Source organism: Mirounga leonina, unplaced genomic scaffold (genome assembly GCF_011800145.1).
Source record: "Mirounga leonina isolate KUSES-001 unplaced genomic scaffold, KU_Mleo_1.0 Mir_180, whole genome shotgun sequence".
Lineage (NCBI taxonomy): Eukaryota > Metazoa > Chordata > Mammalia > Carnivora > Phocidae > Mirounga > Mirounga leonina.
This window is the reverse complement of record NW_023270469.1, coordinates 12,276,359-12,300,977: the sequence shown is the minus strand read 5'-3', so window position 1 is coordinate 12,300,977 and position 24,619 is coordinate 12,276,359. Positions and strand designations below refer to the sequence as shown.

Sequence of the window (24,619 nt, the reverse complement as noted above, 5' to 3'; positions counted from 1 at the left end):
AGAGGAACTGGAACTCTCACACACTGCCAGTGGAATGGAAAATGGCACAACCATTTTGCAAAACAGTTTGGCAGTTTCTTTTTTTTTTTTTTTTAAAGATTTTATTTATTTATTTGAGAGAGAGAATGAGACAGAGAGAGAGCATGAGAGGGGGGAGGGTCAGAGAGAGAAGCAGACTCCCCGCCGAGCAGGGAGCCCAATGCAGGACTCGATCCTGGGACTCCAGGATCATGACCTGAGCCGAAGGCAGTCGTCCAACCAACTGAGCCACCCAGGCACCCCAGTTTGGCAGTTTCTTAAAAACGTAAATGTAGGGGCACCTGCGTGGCTCAGTCATTAAGCATCTGCCTTTGGCTCAGGTCATGATCTCAGGGTGCTGGGATCGAGCCCCACATCGGGCTCCCTGCTCGGTGGGAAGCCTGCTTCTCCCTCTCCCCCTCCCTCTGCTTGTGTTCCCTCTCTCGCTGTGTGTCTCTCTGTCAAATAAATAAATAAAATCTTTAAAAAAAAAAAAAGGTAAATGTACACCTATCATATGATCCAGCTATTTGTTTCTCAGTATTCACCCAAGAGAAATGAAAGCATATGTTCAAATAAAGACTTGTACGTGAAAGTTCATAGCAGCCTTATTTGTAATATTCAAAAATGATAAACACTCAAAATTTCATCAACAGGCAAATGAATAAATCAGTTATGTTAAATCTGTACATTGCAATCATTTTCAACAGTCAAAAGGAATGAATTATCAAGACCTGCAACTACATGGATGAATCTCCAAATAACTATACTGAGTAAAAGAAAGCAAACTTTTGCACACCATATAATCTCATTTATATAAAACTTTAAAACGCATACTAATCTATAGTGACAGAAAGCAGATCAGTGGTTGCCTAGGGGGTGGGGGGAGTAGAAGGCAGTGATTATAAAGGAGCATGAGGACACTTTGGGAGTTGATGGGTATATTCATTATGTTGATTGTGGTGGTATATACATACATCAAAACTTAACAAATTGCACACTTTAAGTATTATAGTTTATTGTGTGACAATTACACCTCAAAAATCAGAATTGGCAGGAGTGGATTGTATGAGCATAATGGAATTTTCTGGCATGATGATAATGCTTATTATCTTGATGGAGTTCGGATTACTCATGTGAATATACATTTGTCAAAACTCATCAAGTGATATATTTAAGATTTGTGCATTTCACAACATGGAAAATTTACCTGCCCGCCCCCTCCAAACCCATAAACAATTATTGAACTCCAGTTTGTGATAGAAATGCTGAAGTGTTTAGAAACAAAGTGTAGTGATGTCTGATATTTCCTTTTAAATGCATAAAAAATAGGATGGAGTAGGGGCTCCTGGGTGGCTCAATTGGTTAAGTGTCCAGCTCTTGGTTTTGGCTCAGGTCATGATCTCAGAGTTGTGAGATTGAGCCCCGTGACTGGCTCTATGCTGGGTGTGGAGCCTGCTTAAGATTCTCTCTCTCCCTGGGGCGCCTGGGTGGCTCAGTCGTTAAGCATCTGCCTTTGGCTCAGGTCATGATCCCAGAGTCCTGGGATCAAGCCCCGCATCGGGCTCCCTGCTCAGTCGGAAGCCTGCTTCTCCCTCTCCCACTCCCCCTGCTTGTGTTCCCTCTCTCGCTGTCTCTCTCTCTGTCAAATAAATAAATAAAATCTTTAAAAAAAAAATTCTCTCTCTCCCTCTTCCTCTGCTCACCCACCTCCACCCGCCTCAACGCCGCTCACGTATGCCCATGCACTCTCTTTCTCTTAAAAAAAAAAGAAAAAGAAAAGGATGGATTAAAGGATAGAAAGAGGCATGGATATATGGGTAAGTATGTGCTAAATATAGTACATTGCTAGTTGTAGAGTTTAGGTGATGGGCATGTGGGTGTTCAGAGTATAACTGTACTAACTTTTCAGTGTATTTGAAATTTTTCATAAATAATGTTGGAGAAAAAATTAGGTACAGGGTCTTAGAAGATATTCTGTGCAAGAGAAGGACCCTAAATATTAAGTTGTATTAGTTTCACAGTGAATCCACCTCTGCCTGTGGGTCTGCAAGAGTATAAATAATAAATTTACAAGAAAGACTTTTGTTGCACTTCTACAGCAAAGACAACAAAGGCTCTTAAAGATGAAAATAGTAGTACCTCATAAGCTCTAGAAAAGAATTTTTTTTTTGGGACGCCTGGGTGGCTCAGTCGTTAAGCGTCTGCCTTCGGCTCAGGTCATGATCCCAGGGTCCTGGGATCGAGCCCCGCATCGGGCTCCCTGCTCCGCGGGAAGCCTGCTTCTCCCTCTCCCACTCCCCCTGCTTGTGTTCCCTCTCTCGTTGTGTCTCTCTCTGTCAAATAAATAAATAAAATCTTTTTAAAAAAAAAAAGAATTTTTTTTTTTTTAAGTAGAGTCCACGCCCAGCCAGGAGCGCAACACAGGGCTTGAACTCACGACCTGAGATCAAGACCTGAACCGAGATCAAGAGTCGGACACTTAACTGACTGAGCCACCCAGGCATCCCAAAAAAATAATTCTGAATGTTCAACATGTCATATTTCTTTTTCCCATTTTTATTTATAGAAAAAAATATGTTCTAGGTTTTTAAAAAATCAAGAATAAATAAAAGGTAAAAAAAAAAAAATCAGCCATAATTTTATTCCCCAGAGATGATTACTAGAATAGAATATAAGCTCTAAATGTGTTTTGTCTGTTGTTTCTTCAGTGATTGGAACAATGCCCAGCACATTTGCTGTTGAATGAGTTGGGATGAGTCCTGGGGGAAAAAAAGCAACACGTAGAGGTAAGTGTTAGTGTACCCTAGGTAAAGCATACACTATGAGCAAAAGTGTAAGAATTTCACAACAAATGGGCCCCATGCAGGAAACATGCATCTGAGTCTGGCAGGGTTTAAAATTTGAGAGCTCCTAGGCTAACATATTGTGTTTGTCCTCTACAGCATTAAAATAATTTTTAGATGCCAACCTTTAAAAAGATGAACAATTTACAGAAAAATATGAATTTTCAGCCTTTTTTTTGGCAAAATAGAAAGCTCTGGAAACACTGGAATCTCATTCCTGTGTGATAAAAATAGGCTGGAGCAGAGTGGAGGCTGTCTCTTCACAAAGTTCATCTGTTCAATGAAGTCCCTTCCAGGCTTAACTTACTCATTTAGATCCCCCCTTAAACCCTTTAGGCAACCAGAGTTTGCAATCTCTGGTAAGAGAGCTCTGGGACTTAATAGTGGAAATCAGGTTTGAGTCCGAGATATAAGGCCAACTGTATCCAAAGGAAGACTTTGTACCCATTTCTATGGGCTAGAGGAAGGATTGAACAGTGTTTGCTCAGTTACTACCCTTGCATAGCAATTCACCCCAAAACTTAGTGGTTTAAGACAACAATTTACTTAGCTCATGTTTTTGTATGTGGGCAATTTGGGCTGGTTCAGCTGTGCGGTTCTTCTGGTCTTGCCTGGACTTGCTCATGCGACTGCTGCTGGTCTGGCCGGTCCCGTATAATCTCAGCTGGGGCAGGCTATCTCTGCTCCATGTGGTCTCTCATCTTCTAGCACACTAGCCCAGCTCGTTCATGGCTGAGCAGGGCTCCAAGAGAGGGACTGGAAGCTTGTAAGGCCTCTTGAAGGCTAGGCTTGGAACTGGAATACCATCATTTCTTCTACATTCTTTTGGCCAGAGGGAGTCACCATGCCAGCCCAGATTCCAGTGATGGGGAGGTCAACCCCACTTCCTCATAGGAGAAGCTGCAAAGTCACATTGCCAAGTGCGGTGGATACATTTTGTAAAACATCTATCACAGTTAGTATCAGAGGTGTAACTTTGACCATATCCTTTGGAGTGGGAGGGACTCTGTATGACCAGAATTGTTTTCTGTTCATAACAGGGATGTCCTGCCTCCCTGCACCCACAAATAACTCCATGCCAAAGGATATGAGACAGAAAGATGCCCAGCTTATGCCTCTTCCCAGTTTCTTGTCCAGGGACACTCCTTAGTTTCCCTTTCAAATCACAGCTTAGTAAAAGGTAGACAATTTCTTTAAGATTTCTGTGAATGAATGAGCAGAAAGGCAACAGCAGAGAGCCGAGAGCCCAGGTAAAAACACAAAGACATTTCTACACTGCACAATAATGTAGAAACTGCATTCCTCTTGGTCTGCCTGGAGCCTAAACCACCATCTGCATTCATGTCTTTGTGATATGAAGTTCCTTCTTACTTGCTCAACTTTTAAAATACAACCAGCTTGTGGGAGGGGTAAACTCACATCTTGGTGTGAATTAGTCTCCAGTATTGGATTCTCTAATACCAGGAGGACCCCAGATTGTAAGGGAGCCTGGAAGAGGGAGGAAGAAAACAAAGGAGAGTCTGAAGGAAAGGAAGCAACATAGAAAACATTGTCAGCTTCTCGTCCACCCTGAAGGCTGATTCTTTGGGAAGCACCATGGAGTCAGCTCTTCCACTCTGCAGTGGCAAAGAGAAGTTCCTGATAGACGCCAGGCCATGATTTTGATTTTTCACTCCAAAAGGTGGGGATGGGGGTGAAGGGCGGGGAGGGATGAGGGATGAGCTACCTTCTGTTAGAATGGTTCCCAACGCACCACCTATCAGAAGGCCTTGAAGGACAGTCGTCGTGCCAGAGACTTCTGTAGATAGTGCCGATGTCCTTGGAGAATTGCCTCAAAAGGCTAGATACTGTCTCTTCCTTTACTTCCTCCCTCAAGGCATTCCATCCGCAATAATCAGTGTTCTCCACCTCCGGGTCGCTAAGTGCAGATACTCTCACATGTGTGCCCCAGAATGTCTGCACAAGAATGTTTAAAGGGGTATGGTTTCTAAGATCAAAGTACTGGAAGAACTAAAATGTCCATCAGTAGTGAGGTAGGTAAGTAAGGCACGTGGTTATCCAATGGTCGACTCTACAGCAGTGAAAATGAATGAATCGAAACCACCACATTAGCATGGATGGATGTAGAATCATAATGCTGAGCAAATGTAGCAAGTTACAGATTATGGTATCATTTATCAAAAGTCCTCATACCTGAGAAACCAAATAATGTAGTATATCTAGGTCGTAAACCTATAAACAAATTTTTACCACCAAAGTTAGGACAGCAATTACCTTTGGAGGAAGGGAGAGGGATGTGAAAAGGAAGGGATGTGTAGGTGGTTTCTGAGTTAATGGCAATTTTCTTTCCATTCCCTAACCAAGGGGTGGGTGAGTGGTATTCTTTTACTTGGCTTTTTAAATTTTAAATTTTTATTTTTTTAAAGATTTTATTTATTTATTTGAGAGAGCGAGAGACAGCACAAGCAGGAGGGGGGGAGAAGAGGGAGAAGCAGACTCCCCACTGATCAGGGAGCCTGACATGGGGCTCGATCCCAAGACCCCAGGATTGTGACCTGAGCCAAAGGCAGATGTTTAACCGACTGAGCCACCCAGGCGCCCCTGGATTTTTTTAAAAGAAATTTTACATATACATTTTATACAGTGCTGTAGTAGAATACAGATCATAATAAAGATAAGAAAAAAAATATTCTGTGACTTTGAACTCTGTAGTAACTTCAGTGGAAACACTTCCCCAATCCAGGGATGCTCTTTTGTGTCTGGAACTCTGTGGAATGCCTGAGAGATGTGGAGGTAGGGTGGGAGAAGGAGACTTTTCCAGGGAGGGAGATGATGTAAGGGAACTACGAGTAATAACATGGTGAGATAAAAGTCTGAGTAGGGGAAATTATCCCAAGGATATTAAAAGAAGGAAGGGGAGGGAGGAAGAAAGAAAGAGAGAATATAGACTGGAGTAAACTAACCTGACTTTCCAACCTACTTCAGACTAAGCAATGACCTTAGGGCAGGGTTTCTGAACCGCTATTCTAATGATATTTGGGCTGGATAATTCTTTGTCGTAGGGGGCTCTTCCGTGCCTTGTGGGATGTTGAGTAGCATCTGTCTACTAGATCCAGTAACATGCCCGACCCTACCCCACCTCCCCTGAGTTGTGAAAACCAAAAATGTCTTTAGACATTGCCAAATGTCCCCTGAGAAGCAAAACCACCCCTGGTTGCAAACTACAAAGGAAATCTTTCACAAATGTGAAATAACATGTGTGGTTCCTGCTCTTTAGACCAGAAAATTACCCCCACCATTAACAGAAGGCCGCCTGGAGGGCTCACATGCCCAACAATCATCAATGATCTCCTGCAAGTGTGAAGGGCAATCATCACACATTGGCTCCTGGTGCTGGGCCATGGATACCAGGTGGCAAATCTTAGGATCACAGCCGGGTGTGAAAACAACAGCATGGGAGGCTTAGAAAGTTGCTCCGGGACTCAAACATCTCTCTGGGTGCTGATGGTGGGCATCAGAACTAAGGACTCTAAGTACTTAAGAAATAAGAGCTTCCAGTGATCCCACTGACCAGCTCAGGCAGTGCCCACATTGAAGAACAAAGCTCCCAGGACAGCACTAGGCACCCCTAGTTATTACAGTTTTTAATGTATTTTAATATTTTATAATGTAATTTAATATTTAATATTTTAATATAAGTCACCTTTTTTTAAAAAGATTATTTGAGTGAGAAAGAGAGAGAACACGAGGGGGGAAGTGGGGCCCCAGAAGGACGCCTGGGTGGCTCAATCCGTTAAGACCTCAAAGTCATGAGTTCAAGGCCCCGTTGGGCTCCAGGCTGGGCGTGGAGCCTACTTTAAATAAATAAATAAATAAATAAAAAGGGTCCCCGAAAAGGAAGATGGCACTCATCGTTAGGAAGTGGAACGTCTATCTTGGTAATTTCCCACTGACAACCTGGAGTTTGTCTGGGGCTGCTTCTGCCTGGACAATCCCCACCCTCCCCCCCCCCACCCCCAGCCGGTTCCCCAGGCTCCTCCTCCGCCGTCCCTACTCCCCATCCCCCGTTCTGCGCCTTCCTTGGCGGGAGCTGCTCCTGCATCAGAGCGGAGGAAAGGAAACCAAGTCGGTCCCGAGTTCCAAGAAATGGGGCTGTGGGTCACCCCCACTTCCCACCCCGCGTCCTTCCCTCGCTGTGCAGGATCCGGCTGCAGCCTCCCTGCCCTGCCGCCTCCGGGGACCGCGGGCGCTCCGGGCCGACGCCAAGACTCACCCTCGTCCCTCCCGAGGGCGTCCAATCTGTCCCGTGCACAGTTCCGCTGCTCCGACCGCGGCCTCCCGGGGGGCCACTTGCGAAGATCAAGTCCCTGCACCTCCTTCCCTCGGTGCCCTGCGTTCTGCGTTCCCGCTGGTCCAGTTTCCTTGCGAAGTGAACCTAGGGGCAACACCCTGCGCCTGAACCCCACCCCTACACGCGTGGCCCCGCGCCCCGGCCAGCCTATTGGACTGTGTCCTTAGCTGGGACGTGGGCAGGGGTGTCTGACTTGCCTCCTCCGAGCTTTCCATGTTGTTCTTGCTGCCAACCACCGGGCTCACAGTGCCCTGACTGCCTGGAACCCCTTTTTGGCAGTTTCCAGCGAAGGCTCCTTCCTTCCTCCTGCCTTGTCCACACTTTCCCAAAATCACTCAGTAACTATGTATAGAGTACTCATCAGTATCAGGCCCTCTACTGAGGGCTGGGGATTCAGAAAAGAGTAAGGTCCAGGGCGCCTGGGTGGCTCAGTTGGTTAAGCGACTGCCTTCGGCTCAGGTCATGATCCTGGAGTCCCGGGATCGAGTCCCGCATCGAGTCCCGCATCGGGCTCCCTGCTCGGCAGGGCGTCTGCTTCTCCCTCTGACCCTCACCCCTCTCATGCTCTCTCTCTCAAATAAATAAATAAAATCTTAAAAAAAAAAAAAAGAAAAGAGTAAGGTCCAAAGAACTATTATAGCCAGAATACAGTATGGGAAGGATTGGATGAGCAAAAAAAACTGTGGGAGCTGGAGAAAAATTTCTTGTGTCTGCTTTTGTGTGCTTGAAAATATGGGGGTGGGGGTGTGAGGGAAGAGACACACCTAAGAGGGGGAAATCACCTCCCCCTATTAGGTCAGTGCTCAGCTTTCTTTTACAGTGTGAGACATGTTTTATTAAAGTTAGCTGTGTTCCCAGCTAGAAAGTCTAAGTGATGTCATTCATTTACTCACTGGACAATTTTCCTACGAAAGGACAGGGTTGGATTGCAGTTTGGATTGGGAAGGCAGAGCTGGAGGATGTCTGGGGTGTTCGTTTATTTGTGTATTGTTCTCCATCTATTGTCACGTTTTCTTCTTACCTGAGGTTCCCTAGAAGCAGAATCTGAGAAAGAAGTTCAGGTACATGTGATCTATGGAAGGAAGGCTCTCAGGACAGAAGTTAAGATCGGGCAGAGGGAAAAAAGAAAGCTAAGCAAGGATGTGGTCTCAGGGGAGAGTAGCTTCAGCCAGATTCCATGGGGGGTCCGGAGCAAGAGGCAGTGTCTGTTCTGCCTATGATAAATCACATGTTAGGTCACATAAAGTCTTCACAAATTTAAAAACACTGAAATCATACCAAGTATCTCTTCTCACCACAGTGGAATGAAACTAGAAATCAATAGCAGAAGGGAAATCAGAAAATTCACAAATATGTGGAAATTAAACAACTCTAGAACAACCATGGTGTCCAAGAGAAAGCAAATCAAAAGAAAACTACAAAATGCCTTGAGACAAATGAAAATGAAACACAACATACCAAAACTTATGAGACACAGCAAAAGCAGTACTAAGAGGGAAGTTCAGAGACGCCTGGGTGGCTCAGTGGGTTAAACATCTGCCTTAGGCTCAGGTCATGATTGCAGGGTCCTGGGATTGAGTCCTGCATTGGGCTCTCTACTCAGAAGGGAGCCTGCCCTGCTTTGTGCTCTCTCTCTCTCTCTGTCTCTCTGACATATAAACAAATAAAATCTTTAGGGGTACTTGGGTGGCTCAGTCGTTAAGCGTTTGCCTTCTGCTCAGGTCATGATCCCAGGACAGAGAGAGACACAACAAGAGAGGGAACACAAGCAGGGGGAGTGGGAGAGGGAGAAGCAGGCTTCCCGCGGAGCAGGGAGCCCGATGCGGGGCTCAATCCCAGGACCCTGGGATCATGACCTAAGCCGAAGGCAGACACTTAATGATGACTGAGCCACCCAGGCGCCCCTAAGTATTTTATGCTTTTTGGTATGATTGTAAATTAGATTGTTTTCTTAATTTCTTTTTCAGATACTTTGTTGTTAGTGTATAGAAACACAATTGATTTTTCTATATTGATTTTGTATCCTGTGACTTGACTAAATTCATTTATTCTAACAGTGTTTTTCTTAATGGAGTCTTTAGGATTTTCTATTTATAAGATCATGTCTTCTGCAAACAGGGACATCTTTACTTCTTCCTTTCCCATTTGGATGCCTTTTATTTCTTTTTCTTGCCTAATTGCTCCAGCTAGAATTTCCATTATTAGGTTGAATAGAAGTGGTGAGAATGAGCATCCTTGCTTTATTCCTGATCTGGAGGAACAGCTTTCAGTTTTTCACCATTGAGTATGATGTTAGCTGTGGGCTTGTCATGTATGGTCTTTATTAAGTTGAGATCATTTCTTCTATTTCTAGTTTGTTGAGAGTTTTTATCATAAAAGAATATTGAATTTTGTGAAATGTTTTTTCTGTATCTATTGAGATGATCATGTGTTTTTATCTTTTATTCTGTTAATGTGGTGTATCACATTATTTGATTTTCAAATGTTGAACCATTCTTGCATCCCAGGAATTAATCCCACTTGGTCATGGTGTATGATCCTTTTAATATGCTGTTGGATTTGATTTGCTAATATTTTATTGAGGAATCTTATATCTATATTCATCAAGGATATTGCCTCTAGTTTTCTTGTGGTACCTTTGGCTTTGGTTTCAGGGTAATACAGCCTCAAAAAATGAGTTTATAAGTGTTCTCATTCAATTTTTCACAACAGTTTGAGAAGGATTGGTGTTAATTCTTTAAATGTTTGGTAGAATTCATCACTGAGGCCATCTGGCCCTGAACTTTTCTTTGTTGGGAGGTTTTTGATTACTGAGTCAATCTCCATATTTGTTATAGATCTGTTCAGACTTTGTATTTCTTCATGACTTAGTCTGGGTGAGTTGTATGTTTCTAGGAATTTTTTCATTTTTTGTAGGTTATCTAGGTTGTTGGCATGTAGTTGTTTATCATAGTCTCTTATGATCCTTTCTATTTCTGTAATATCAATTATAAGGTCTTTCATTTGTGATTATATTTATTTGAATCTTCTCTTTTCTTCTTAGTCTAAGGGTTTGTCAATTTTGTTTATCTTTTTTTTAAAAAAACAACTTTTGGTTTCACTGATTTTTTTTTCTATTTTCTCCCTTTCTTTCTCTCTCTCTTTCTCTCTTTCTTTCCTTCTTCCTTCCTTCCTTTCTTTCTTTCTCTCTCTCTCTCTTTCATCTTTCATGTAGGCTCCACACCCAGCATGGAGCCCAACACAGGGCTTGAACTCATGACCCTGAGATCAAGACCTGAGCTGAGGTCAAGAATCAGACACTTAACTGACTGAGCCACCTAGGTGCCCCTTTTTCTATTATTTTTTTAAATTTTTTATTTCATTTCTTTCTACTCTAATATTTATTTCCTTTCGTCTACTAACTTTGGGCTTAGTTTGTTCTTCTTTTTCTAGTTCCTTGAGGTGTAAAACTGGGTTACTGATTTGAGCTTTTTCTTTAATGTAGGTATTTATTACTATGAACTTCCCTTTTATTTTTTTAAAGGTTTTATTTTATTTTATTTGTTTTTTTTTTTTTAGATTTTTATTTATTTATTTGACAGAGAGAGACACAGTGAGAGAGAGAACACAAGCAGGGGGAGAGGGAGAGGGAGAAGCAGGCCTCCCGCTGAGCAGGGAGCCCGATGCGGGGCTCGATCCCAAGATCCTGGGATCACGACCTGAGCCGAAGGCAGACGCTTAATGACGGAACCACCCAGGCGCCCCAATAATCTGATTTTTTAAAAAGGACTTGAATAGACATTTCTCCAAAAAAGACATACAAAAGGCTAAGCGGGGCAGGAAAAAACTGCTCAACATTACTAATCACAGGGAAATGCAAGACAAAACCACAATAAGATATTATCTCACACTTGTAGGATGGCTGTTATAAAAAAAAAAAAAAGACAACAAGTGTTGGCAAAGATGTGGAGAAACTGGAACCTTTGTATACTACTGGGAATGTAAAATGGTCCAGTCACTACAGAAAACAGTATGGAAGTTTCTCAAAAAATTAAAAGTGTAATTACCATATGATGCAGCAACCCCACTTCTGGGTATTTGTCCAAAAGAACTGAAATCAGGATCTCAGTACTATTCATGATAGCCAAGAAAAAGACCTTAAATGTCTGTTGACAGATGAATGGATAAAGAAAATATGGTATATACTTATAATGGAATGCTACTTGGCCTTAAAAAGATGAAAATTCTGCAATATGCAACAACTTGGACAAACCTTGAGCTAAGTGAAATAAGTCAAACATAGAAAGACAAATACTGTATGACCACATTTCTATGAGGTATGTAAAATAGTCAAATTCATAGACTCAGAGAGTGGAATGGTGGTTGCCAGGGGCTGGGGTAAGGAGGAAATGGGAAGTTACTAATTAAGGGACATAAACTTTCAGTCAAGTAAGATGAATAAGCCCTAGAAATTGCTGTACAACAGTGTACCTACAGTCAACAGTAACACATTGTACACTTAAAAACTTGTCAAAAGGGTAGATCTCATGTTAAATATTCTTTCCACAATAATAAAAAAAAAAGGAAATGAAAGTACTGTAATACTATGAACAAGTATATGCCAACCAATTAGATGACCTAGATGAGAGAGACACACACAAATTACCTAAAGGACTGAAGAAGAAATAGAAAATCTGAACAGGGGCGCCTGGGTGGCTCAGTCGGTTAAGCGGCTGCCTTCGGCTCAGGTCATGATCCCAGGGTCCCGGGATCAAGCCCCACATCGGGCTCCCTGCTCAGCGGGGAGTCTGCTTCTCCCTCTCCCTCTACCTGCCTCTCTGCCTACTTGTTCTCTCTATCTCTGTCAAATAAATAAATAAAATCTTAAAAAAAGAAAATCTGAACAGACCTACAAAAAGTTAAGTGATTGAATCAGTAATCAAAACCCATTCAACAAAGAGAAGTCCATGTCAGATGATTTCACTGGTGAATTCTACCAAAAATGAATTAACAGGGGGTGCCTGGGTGGCTCAGTGGGTTGAGCTTCTGACTCTTGGTTTCAGCTCAGGTCATGATCTCAGGGTCGTGGGGTCAAACTCCGCATCAGGCTCTGTGCTCAGCGGGGAGTCTGCTTGCGATTCTCTCTCTCCTACTCCCTTTGCCCCTCCCCCATTTGCATTCTCTTTCTCTCTCTCTCCCTCAAATAAATAAATCTTTGAAAAATGAATTAACAGCAATCCTTCTCAAACTTTTCCAAAAATAGAAAGGGAGAGCATACTTTCTAAAACATTTTAGGAGGCCAGACTTACCCTGATACCAAAGCTAGACAAAGACACCACAAGAAAGAAAACTACAAACAAATATCATTGATGAATACAGATGTAAAACTCTTCAACAAAATTTAGAAAACTGAATTCCAGAACATATTGAAGGATTATATACTGTGATCAAATGGGATTTATTCCAGAAATGCAAGGCTGGTTTAACATATAAAATCAATGGAATACACTACATTAATCAAACAAAGGGAAAAAAAATTCACAGGATCATCTCAAAAAAAAAAAAAGAAAAACATTTGACAAAACTCAACATGGCTCTAGCAGCCATGATGGAAACACTTAGCAGATCAAGAGTAGAAGGGAAATTCCTCAATATGATAAAGGGCATTTATGAAAAACTCATAGCTCACACATACCTAATGGTGAAAGACTGGATGCTTTCCCCCTAAGATCAGGGACAAGATAAGGATGCTCATTCTTACCACCGTTATTCAGTATTTTACTAGTTCTACCCAGAGCAATTAGTCACGAAAAAAATAAAGACATCCTAATTGGATAAGGAGATGTAAAACTATCTCTGTTCACAGATGACATCATCTTGCACATAGAAAACTCAAAGAATCCATAAAATCTATTTTACTAGAGCTAATACATGAATTCAGCAAAGTTGCAAGATACAAGACTAATACAAAAATCAGTTTTCTATAAATCAGTCATGAAAAATAAAAAATGGAAATTAAGAAAACAATTCCACTTAGAGTAGCAGTCAAAAGAATAAAAATTTAGGAATAAACACGGCCAAGTGGGTGAAAAAAGTTGTACGCTGAAAAGTACAAAACACTGCTGAAAAAATGAAAGTACAGGGTGGAGGTGTTCATTCCTGGACTCTACTCCTCTCCATCCTGCCAATCTCTTGAGGTACCTCTATTTGCAGCCAATAAGCAAGTGAACACACCAATGCAGTTCACAAAGGATACGGAGTGGGATGGGGAAAGATGCAGAGTGAATCTGGAGAACAAATGGAAAATAACTAGCACATCTCATAATTTCAATGTTTGATGTCTTTGTGTGTTTCTGTTGCATTTTGTTTCTATCAGCTTTTACCCATGGTGCCTTTTTTCCTTGTGTGTTTTGTTTTGTTTTTACTGTGAGTTTACTGTGAGTTTTACTTGGAATTTTATCTTTGAGAGTTTTTTGAGGCCTGATTGACATTGCATTTCTCCACAGAAATTTGCAATCCTTCTTCTGAGAGCCTTGAGGTTTTACCAGCCAGGTATACTTTACACTAAATTTTTGACTTGAGGTGTTTGGGACCACACGGTTTGCATAAATTCAGGCTTCAGACCTCCATAAGGGCTATGCCTGTGATTCTACATTCTCCTTTCTCCTCTCCATGCAGGCAATGCCCTGGGTAGGCTTAATGCTGGTTCACTCTTATGTTGACAATGCAGCCCTTTGGGTTCTGTGTCAGATACATATGGTGATCCCTGTCATATCCCTTCTGTCTACCTCTGGTCTTCACTTCAGTTGTGGTGGAAGGTTCTGTCTGAACACGGTCTCATCTTTGACCTCAGCCACAGTTCTGGTGGATATTTCCTAGCAAGCTCTCACTCAACTTATATCAACTGCATCCCACTTCAAGTGTACATATCCATATTTCTACTTTTGCTACAGGACCTTTGTCAAAGCCAGAGAATTTGGTCGGCTTGCATGCCAGGACAGCTCATATTTGAGGAGGGAGCTGACACCCCTGAATACAATCCTGAACCACCAGGAGAGGAAGCTGGTGGATAAATGTTCCAGCCTCTTGTCCTTTAGATGGACAATCCTGGCAGGTATTCTGTCTGTTTCTCAAGATGCCCCTGCAGGATCTGCATGAGAACCTCATATAATCATCCTTATATGGCCCCCCACTTTCCCTTTCTAATCCTTCCCAATTTCTCACTATTTCTGCATTCGCCTTCCAAATTAACTACATCCATGTAGTAGTTAGGGTCAACCTAAATGAAAACAGAATCCCGCCTTTATGCTTTTGCCAAAACGAGATTTCTTCTTCTTCTCTTTTTTCTCCTCCTTCCTTCTCCTCCTCCCCTTCTTCTTTTTCTTCTTCTCCCCTCCTTCTCCTCCCCCTCCTCTTCCTCCTCCTTCTTTTTAAATCATTTCTTCTTTCTCCCTGCTACAAGCTTATAAGGTATTTGGGATGGAGTGAATATGAGAGTTCTGGCATTTTCCAAATTTCACATTCAACTTGTAGCATCTTTAGTAGATAAAATTTATTCATTGTGCTATTACCTCACTGTAATGAAAGCTCTAGTCGAATTTCTGCAGCCATCATTATCTTCCTGGAAAATTAGAACGGGAAATTCATACACATAGTTCCAGACTTCCCTCAAAAACAGTCGACGAGACAAAACTGTAAGTCAAGAGAACAGGTAAAGTGGAAAAGTGCTGGAATTTTACAACCACAGACATCTGATTCCAAAACAGTCAGTGAGGGTAGTCATAAGGGGCGGAGCCTCATGCTGTCACCAGAGGGCAGCAGAGGCCAGGGAACAGGTGGAGAAGCATCTATCAAACAATGTAACCTGCCAGAGATCTGACAGAGACAAGACTAACAATTTATTGAGGCCTGTTACAAGTTGGGCATTGTGCTGGGCAAAATAAGAAATGGTACAAAGTTCAAAGGCAGAGATCAGAAGCCAGAGCCAACGGAGGAATAGAACAGAGTGGAGTTAAGAGGGCAGGTCTTCAGGTCAGCCAAGAAACACCCAGAGACAGCTTATCTGTAAGTACAAGCCCAGGGCCAGAAATAAACGTAATGGCTATGGGCCTGTCCTCTGCCAGGGCAGAGGTAAGATAAGGTAAATTTCCAGGATCCCTGAGAGTCAGTCAGCCCTAATGTTTACACCAGTCAGAATTTAAATGGCCCTTTGCCCGAGCAAACATTAAACTTTCTTGATCATTTGTGAGTCTTCTCTCACTATAGAAATAAACATAATCAGAGGCGCCTGGGTGGCTCGGTCAGTTGAGCGTCCAACTCTTGATTTTGGCTCAGGTCATGGTCTCAGGGTTGTGAGATCAGGAGATGGAGCTGCATCAGGCTCTCTGCTCAGTGGGGAGTCTGCTTCTCTTCCTTTCCCGGTCCCTCTGACACCCCCCACCCCCACCCCAGGGGCCCACGGGCTCCCTCTCTCTATAAAGTAAATAAATGTTAGCAAAAAGCCATACACACACAAACAAACAAACAAACAAAAAAGAAACATAATCACATGCCATGAGTTCCAGGCTTTCCCATCATGCTAGCTGTGTTGGCATTTTGATCATGTCTTTGACTCTCACTCACGTCTCTTGCACTTGATAATAAAATCCCTGGACTCCACCTGATGGTCACCGAGTAGGGAATGCACTATGAATGCCAACTCGCTTGAGGTTAATGGCCTCATGGCACTTATATTCTTCTCTGTACAGTGAGGCTGACTGTCTTCCAAAGGAAGGCTCTGTGGAAATTCCTAACCCCCTGGAAAGTTCTAGTGGGCACAACAAGAAGCTCTGGGGGAATCTGTCCAATGTTCACTGAGTAGAACTTTTCATTAATAGATTGGCTTGGTTGCACTATTTTTTCCCCCCTAAATCTTATTACCACGCTATTCTCGCTTGGATTTTGGCGTTTCTTACTCGTTGCACTATTTTTCCCCCCCTAAATCTTATTACCACGCTATGAACTCCCTTGGATTTTGGCGTTTCTTACTCGTTGTTTCAGTCTTTTTACATAAGTTCCCCCCCCCCAATTAATTTTTTTGCTCAAACTTGCTCATCTTAGACTTTTCTCCGGTGGACTTGCCCGCGTACCCTAGTGAATCTCTTCCTTCGCTCCTCCTTTTTGTTTCCTCCTATCCCTGGGGCGTGACGCTCCGTGGTCAGATCTCCAGCACCACCGAGGAAGTGGAGGCTGTGATTTCTGCCGCTTGCACGGGCCCCATTCAGGAGTCTGTGGGACGGGTGGCTCAGACAGGTCGCACGTACCTCCAGGCCACGAGCCACACGCATAAAGCCCCCGCGTGGCGTCCGGAGCAGGGACAGGCAGCCCACCCCGGGGCTCCTTCCGGGTTGCCAGTCTCACCAACATTAGCTTCCGGCCTCTTCCGGTTCCGTTCCACTTCCGGTTCTGCCTCTTTGGGTGGGCAAACTCAGTCCGCCGCCGCCGCCAGACCGGTTGAATCAGACACTGAGTGTCGAGGACAGGTTCCCCAGGTGGGAACTGACGTGGGTGAGAAGACCTCTTGGGAAACTCTTTTATCTGCACTGAGCTAGCCTGAATTTCTAGTTCCCAGTGTGGGCATTTGTTGTCACAGCCTTCCCCCTTTGTTTTGGGAAAGCCCATGGGCATGTCAGTTGGGATCTGATAAATCCCAGAAGAAACGCCTCCGCGGTGGCGTATCCAGGCAGTTGGTGGGAGTGACAACCCTCCGACCTCCCCCCCAGGCGCCAGCAGAGAGGGGCGGTGTGGTCTGCAGAGAATTTTAAAACAGTAGTAAGGCCGAATAAGAGGGTAAGAGTTGCTAAGCTTTTTACCATCACGATGCTCCCGCAAGTCTACACAGCCTGGTCAGTGATAAAATAAATGTTCGCTCCCCGCTGGACCTGCCACCGCCATCCCCCAGCCGGCCGCCCCTCCCCGAGCCCATGACATCTGTCTGGTGAGGCACCATCAACAAGAGCAACAAACTTTGTTGATTTTCAGCGCTTTTATTTTTCAAAATATACAATTTATTTACACCTTTATTTCACAATTGTAGTTTGCATATTTATTCTGAAATTTTTAAATAACTCCACAGTAAACAGTACAAATCACAGGATCCCTCACACTGCTCTTTAGCCTTTACACTCGGCGACTTTTCAGAAAATTTCAAGTAGTAACGGTTTGTGGGTAAGAAGGACACAAGAACAGGACAAAATTTTTTTTACATAAGCCTGACATACAGGATTAGATAAGGCAGTCTGAGCAGCTACTTGGTCTGGGGCCAGACTAAGGGCATTTATATGGTTTATAAATAAGACTCTCTTATGAGCAGTGAGGGTTTTGGTTATGAGGAAGAAGGGGCGGGAACCTCATCTGCTGGGGGTGGTGCAGAGAAGCAAAAGGAGAGGGAGATAAGGCACGCAGGAAGGCTCCTTCTTGGTGTAAGGAGGCACTAGCTGGAAGGGTCCTGAGTGAGGGGGGTAGAGGCCCACCTATTCCAGGTGGAGGTCAAGAATGGCCAGACATGGGGTGGGGCTCCCACCCACAGAGAGGCCTCTTTAGCCTCCCCTGGGGAAAAGCTTTGTGATTCTGAAGGCAGGCGGGAGGAGGGCTAGAGAAGCTGGTGGTTCCTAAAGAAAGGGGCCTGGGCTCCCGTCAGCTTCGAGGCCATGCTGCAACCCCCGGGCCCATCTGCACAGGCAGGTGAGGACCATGCGTGTGGGTGTTGGATGAGCTGCAGCCCAAAGCATATGGTGCTACAGCTGGTGATTGGCTGGGGCAAAGGAACTGGAGGTGGCCTGTGGGAGGCATCATGTTGTCTCTTCTTGTGAGAGCCCTTCATCCACCTCAGTGTTGTCCACTCATCAGGAGAACAGCAAGAGCCACCAAACCTTCCCCAGGAAGGGAAGGTGAGGAAGACGAGGACACGGGCCCTGCAGACCTGCTCTTTGCAGCTCCACCATGGTGGGGAGGGGTGTCCTAGGAGTCCAAGGTGTAAGACACAGGTGGGACACAGGCTTGGCCCCAGAGGTCAGTTTCCTTCATTCCCCTTGGAAAATTCCCCGTTGACCAGGTCCTGAAGCAGTCCCATGGGCTAAGGCTCAGGGCAGGGATGCTTGTGGAGAGGCTGGAATGCTCCAGGAAAGTGCTAGTCCCTGAGAGCTACTTGGTGGGTCAGGAGAGCCGTCTCAGGGGCAGTCCCAGTCTTCCTGGTCTCCCCAGCACCCCCACCAGGCACAAAGGCCTGACAAAGCCTGTCCTGCCTGGCCAGGCAAACCTTCTTTGCAGGGTCTGGATGGGGGTTGGGGGTGGGGCAGGGGCCACGGCGGGGCTGAGGGCAGGACGGTGGGGCTGGGAGTTGTCATTGCATCTTCAGGTGGGGTTCTTCCGGTATAAGGGTGTGGAAGAAGTGATCCCACAATTTAGAGCTGACGCCATATCCTAGAGAGAGAGACAAATGGGGAGAATATGAGGAAGTGGTGAAGAAGTGCGAGGGATTTCCTCGGGAAGGGAGCCTGGGGAGGGCCAGCGGGTAGGCAACATTTGAACATCTGTCCCCGCTGGCCGTCCCAACTCTCAGGGCCATCCTGGCAGAAGTCCAGAGCCCAGTACTTCTGTTTCTAGTCTCCCGAGGATGCCATTAGAATAAACCCAAGTTCCTTATCCGTCCTGAGTTCTGGGGAGAGCCTGGCCCCTGTCTGATGCTTGCCCTCTCTCTCTCTCTCACACTTCAGTCTCTTCCTTCTCTTTGGAGATGCCAAGTTCATTCCTGCTTCAGAGGCTGGAACAGAGGCTTTGCACCCGTTGTTCCTGGGATACTCTTTCCCCGGACACTGGATGCTGGCTCCTCTTAGTGGACGCCTCAGCTGTAAAGACAGCTCCGCACAGACACCTTCCCGGACCACTCGACCTAGTGCTGTGCTGTCCGAGGTGGGAGCCCCTGGCCCATGTAGCTGCTGAGCACCTACCACGTGGCTAGAGCTATGGAGGCACTAGATTCCTAATTTCATTTTATCTTAATTGACTTAAATTTCAATTTGAAAACGCAGTGCTGATTGAGTTGCTGGAAAACTTTTAAGCACGTTTATGACAACTCACATATATGAATCTACTTTTTTGGCTTTTTTTATAGTCAATTTTTATAAACTCTAAATATATACCAAGTATTTCTAATGAAAACTTAGCACTTGAATCGAGATGTGCTCTAAGTGCAAAGTACACACCAGATGTCAAAGACTTGATATACGACAAAGAATGTAATATATCTCATTAGCTATTTTTTATATTGGTTACAGGTTGAAATGATGATATTTTGGTTGTATTTGGCTTAATATATTATTAAAACTAATTATATCTGGGGTGCCTGGATGGCTCAGTTGGTTGGGCGTCTGCCTTTGGCTCGGGTCATGATCCCAGGGGTCCTGGGATCAAGTCCTGCATTGGGCTCTCTGCTCAGCGGGGAGCCTACTTCTCCCTCTGCCCCTCCCCCTGCTCATGCTGCTTCTCTCTCTCTCAAATAAATAAAAATCTTTTTAAAAATTAGAAAAAACTAGTTATATCTGTTTAATTTTACTTGTCAGTGTAGCTACTAGAAAATTTAAAATCACATCTGTGACTCGCATTATATTTTGTTAGACAGAGCTGGACCCTCCCCCACATCCTGTTGGTTTCTTTTCTCTGTGGCCCTTAACACTGCCTAAAATTATCTTTGCTAATTTATTGATTTCCTGTTTGTCTCCCAGTGAACAGGGTGGGAGCCCCAGACTAGCCTTACTGTGGATCTCTGGTACCCAGAACAGTGCCTGGCCCTTGCTAGGGGCTCAGTGGTGGCAGTCAAATAAATAAGTAAGCAAATGCAGGAGGCAGGGATGTGCAGGCCTCACCTGACTTCTGATGTGCAAAGTGATGCTTGGCGTGGTGGGCCTTCATGTTGTACAGGTAGGAGCCCTTGTGTGGCGAGCCGAAGTGCAGGTAGTAATGGATCATGTCATAGATGACGTAGCCCAGGAGGCCCCCCGCAAACATAGTGCCCCCCACCGCCTCAGGCAGGAGGAGCCGTAGGATTACATAGAAGAAGGCAATGCCCAGAGAAGCCGGCACGGGGGGGAAGACCAGGCGGGATTCATCGAAGGGTGCCTGTGGATGGAGAGGCTCACATGTCAGAAGACAGCCAGGCCGGCCTGCCTGTAGTCTCAGAGAGGCAGAGGATAGAGGCAGAGCAGCCCGCCCATTCCAGCGAGGTGGCAGCAGCCCGTCATGCATGGGGGGGCCTGGCACCTTCGGTGGCCTTGGGGAGGGCAGGCCACCATGCTTGAGAGCCCTCAAGAGACTGTCCTGCTCCCAATTTCCAAGCCAGGATGGGACCTGGAAGCCTGTCCAAGTATATGGTGGTGGACGGGATGTTCACGGCTCAGAGTCCTGCTTTATGCTCATGAGGCCACTTTGGCTCTGGAATTTGCAAAGTGCTAGAGAGGAGCCCTACCACCAGACTGAGGCCTGACATTGTCCGGGAGGGCAGCACTCCAGCAAGCTGAGGTTAATGCAGGCCCACAGGGAGGAATGGTACTGAAAGTGTTCATGGATACGTTCTCCCCATCCCTACATCCTAATGGGAGCCCTTCTTGGTTCCAAGGGGGTGTAGTCACAGTGAACCAGACAAAAGAGCCAAGCATCAGGCTCTGGAGCTTCAGAAGCCAAGGGCCAGGCATAGGGGTAAGATTTCAGAGATGCCTTGGTGAGTATTCTGAGAAGAGACAGACCCTCTCTGGGCTGGGGGGGGAAGAGTAAGAGAAAGCAGGTGATAGCCACAGAGCAATGTGCTGATGTGGGCCTCCCTCGCCCCAGAACCAGCTCCTCGAAGGAGGAGGCAGGAAGGGAGGGAAGGGGGGAAGGAGAAAAGAAGGAAGGGATGCCCCGGGAGAGGCAGAGAACAGCACCGTGCAGGAACTGAGATGCAGGAACTGAGAGGCAGCCAGGGGGATGCAGCCTCCTCGGTCAGCCCTGGCTTCTGCTCCCAGCCTCTGGATGACATACTGTCTGTCCCCGAAGAGCCCCAGGGTGGTGGAGGGTTGAGCGCATGGACTCTGGAGTTCACAGAACGGGGCACAACCTCCTGGCTGGGCCAGGTGTGACTCTGGGCAAGTTCCTCAGTTTCTTAATTTCTCCAAGCCTCAGTTTGCTGCTCTGTGGAATGGGGAGAACTGTGGCACCATCTTCAGAAGGAAATTCCCCAAGGGCCACGACTTTTTACTGCTTTGTCCAAAGGTGTCTAGAACAGTGCCCGCACATGGTGAGCACTCGGTAAACATCTGTCAAATGAATGAATGAACTCGTTGCTGTGAGGATGATCTCTGAAATGTACCTGCAGCGTGCCTGGCATTAGTAAGGACAGTGGGCAGGCATGCACGCTCTCGAAGCCCACGCCCGGGTCAGATGGGGACCCAGTCACCCCTCCGAGCAACATGGAGTGCCCTGATTGCCTCTTGCTCCCCAGCTGACCCCCACAAAGACCCGCGGCCCCCCTGCGCTGGGGACAGCTGCCAGGCCCCAGGCAGGAGCCTGCCCCGCTCACCTTGTGGTGCTGGCCGTGCAGGATGAAGTGCAGCATGATGAGGTAATGGCTGTCGCTGGGGGGCTTCATGTGGAACAGGAAGCGGTGGATGAGGTACTCTAGCAGGCTCCAGAGGAGCATCCCCAGCACGAAGAGGCCCGGGAACACAGACTCAGGCATGGCTACCGAATACTCTGCAGAATGGCAGGAGAGAGAGAGAGGCCAGAGTTAAGGCAGACGGCCCCGGGGGGCAGTGATGGCTGGTGGCTCCAGGCGTCCTGTCTCTCTGCCCCATCACCTTGGGAGTAGCTGCTCTCCGTCCAGCAGCTATGGGGACGGGCCACACTGATGGGGCTCTTGGGTCAAAATGGGAAGGAGGCCATGAGGATCTGTCCTGGGCTGGGAGGGGTCCTCTCAGGGAACAATGGTTCTGCCGGCGAGAGGTCTGAGATCTTCCTTGGAGGGACTAAGAGGAGGAGCTGTTGCCAGTGCTGGAAATTTCCCTGGTGCTGTGGTCTGAGTGTCCTCCCCGCCAAATTCTTATGTGAACCGAAACCTCACTGCCAATGGGAAGGTATTGGGAGGTGGAGCCTTTGGGGGGCTCTTAGGTCATGAGGGTGGAGCCATCACGAACAGGACTAGTGCCTTCATAAAAGAGACCCCACTGAGCTCCTCCCTGTTTCGGCCATGTGAGGATACAACAAGAAGTTTGGGACCTGCAAGGGGGCCCCTCACCTGACCAGGCTGGCATCCTGATCTTGGACTTTCAGTCTTTGGAACTCTGAGCAATCAGTTTCTGTTTTTTATAAGCCACCCAGTCTGCGATGTTTTGTTAAAGCAGTCCAAATGGCTGACATGCCTGGGAAGGGTGACCTTGCTTTAGTGGTATTGGGGAGAGGGAGGGATGACCCCAACTAAGACCAGGGGGCTATTGATGACAGATGTTTTAACAAAAAGGGATGGGGGAGGGAGGGGCAGGAGGGACAGAAAAACCCAAGTACAGAAATCTCAACAGACAAGACTTGAAATCATAGCATACGAGGGAGATGTGGAAAACCTGAAGATGATTCGCCTGGAGACCAGAAGACCGGAGAGACGGACTTGTCATCAAGTGTGAGGTTCCCCACCCCCAACCCTCTGATGACAGTCTTGGAAGCTCTCATTTCTTGTCCCCATTCACTCTTGGCTTCACAGGGACACCAGCTCCGGTCACTGTTTTCTCCACGCCTATTCTCATTCCGAGTTATACTTTCCTCCATAAGCCATTGCTTTGGCCAGGCTTCCTCTCCCTTTTGAAAAATAACAGCCTTCTTGAAATATAATTCACATATCCTACAATTCACCCCCTTAAAGTGTACAATTCAGTGGTTTCTTTCATATATTCAGTATTGTGCAACCAATCAGCGGTCAATTCTAGAACATTTCTATCACCCCCAAAAGAAACCCTGTCTCTGTTAGCATCACTCCTCATTCCTCCGCACTCCTGCTGTTTCCCAGCCCCTGGAAACCACAAACCTGCTTTTGGTCTACAGATTTGCCTATGCTGGACACTCCATATAAACAGAATCCTAGGGCGCCTGGGTGGCTCAGTTGGTTAAGCGACTGCCTTCGGCTCAGGTCATGATCCTGGAGTCCCTGGATCGAGTCCCACATCGGGCTCCCTGCTCAGCGGGGAGCCTGCTTCTCCCTCTGAACCTCCCCCTTCTCATGTGCTCTCTGTCTCAAATAAATAAATAAAATCTTTAAAAAAAAAAAAAACAACAGAATCCTACCATGTGTGGTCTTTTATGACTGGCTTTTTTAACATATACTATTTTCAAGGCTCAACCATGTTGTAGCATGGATCTGGACTTCATTCCTTTTCAAGGCTGAATATTTTTCCATTTGTATGGATGTACCACCTCTGTTTATCCGTTCCTCAGTTGATGGAGATCTGGGCTGTTTCTACTTTGGGGCTATTACGGTAAATGCTGCTATGAGCATTCAAGTACAAGTTTTTGTGTGGGCGTGGTTTTCGTTGTCCTGGGGATAAGCCTAGGAGTGAAGTTCCTGGGTCATATCGTAACCAAATTTAATCTTCTGATTTTTGTGCGCTGTTTCAGGGGAGCCCGTCCACAGCTTCTCAGATTCTTGAAGGATCTAGGACCGATATAGTTAGAATACACAGCTCCTCTCCCCGCCTGCTGGGTCACTTGGCTTTTCTCCTCTTCTCTAGATGCCCTTTGTCAGGTGCCATCATGGAAATGCTGCCTCTGTCCCCAGCATCAGAGCCTTGATCTTCTACTCTCGCACACTCTCTACTGGATCCTGGAAGTCGGCCACACCCACAGGCCACCCCTCCCCGCCGCCGCCTCCATCCCCACCCAGACCTCCACCTTCACCCCGGTCCTGGACAGCCACTGGCTCCTGGGCACCTCCAGATGGCTGTCCACAGGCCCCCAAAGTCAACAGCTGTGAAGTGAGGCCAATCCTCCTCCACTTCTTCCTGCCCATCCTGTCACCCTAGGTTGCTCCTCTTGGGTTTCTTCCTCAGCCAGAGGTTCCAACATCCACATGTTGGCTTAACTTATCCCTCCCTCCTGCATCCACCCAGGCACCAGGCTCTGTGGGTTCTCCCTCTGTAACATCTCTTGGCAAAGTAAAAGAAGCCAGATATGAAAGTCCACATGTTGTACAATTCCACCTGTATGGAATGTCCAGAATTGGCAAATGTACGGAGGCAGAAGGTATATTTGGTGGTTACCAGGGGCTGAGGGAAGGGGAGATGGGAAGCGACTACTCAGTGGGCACGGGGTTTCCTTTTGGGGTGGTGAAAATGTTCTGGAACTAGGCCGAGATGGTGGTTGTACCCCGTCA

At 46.0% G+C, this 24,619-nt stretch overlaps 1 protein-coding gene across 1 annotated transcript in view; it reads right to left on the bottom strand.

Annotated features, from left to right (window-relative positions):
* Positions 1–18,574: 18,574 nt before the first annotated feature.
* FA2H (fatty acid 2-hydroxylase) overlaps positions 18,575–24,619 on the bottom strand; it is a 46,918-nt gene continuing 40,873 nt past the window's right edge. Inside the window, exons 5-7 of the mRNA XM_035025316.1 lie at positions 21,785–21,957; positions 20,097–20,349; positions 18,575–18,654 (exon numbers count right to left, since the gene is read on the bottom strand). Of these exons, the coding sequence (XP_034881207.1) occupies positions 18,575–18,654; positions 20,097–20,349; positions 21,785–21,957 (506 nt within the window). The remainder of the gene's footprint in view (positions 18,655–20,096; positions 20,350–21,784; positions 21,958–24,619) is intronic.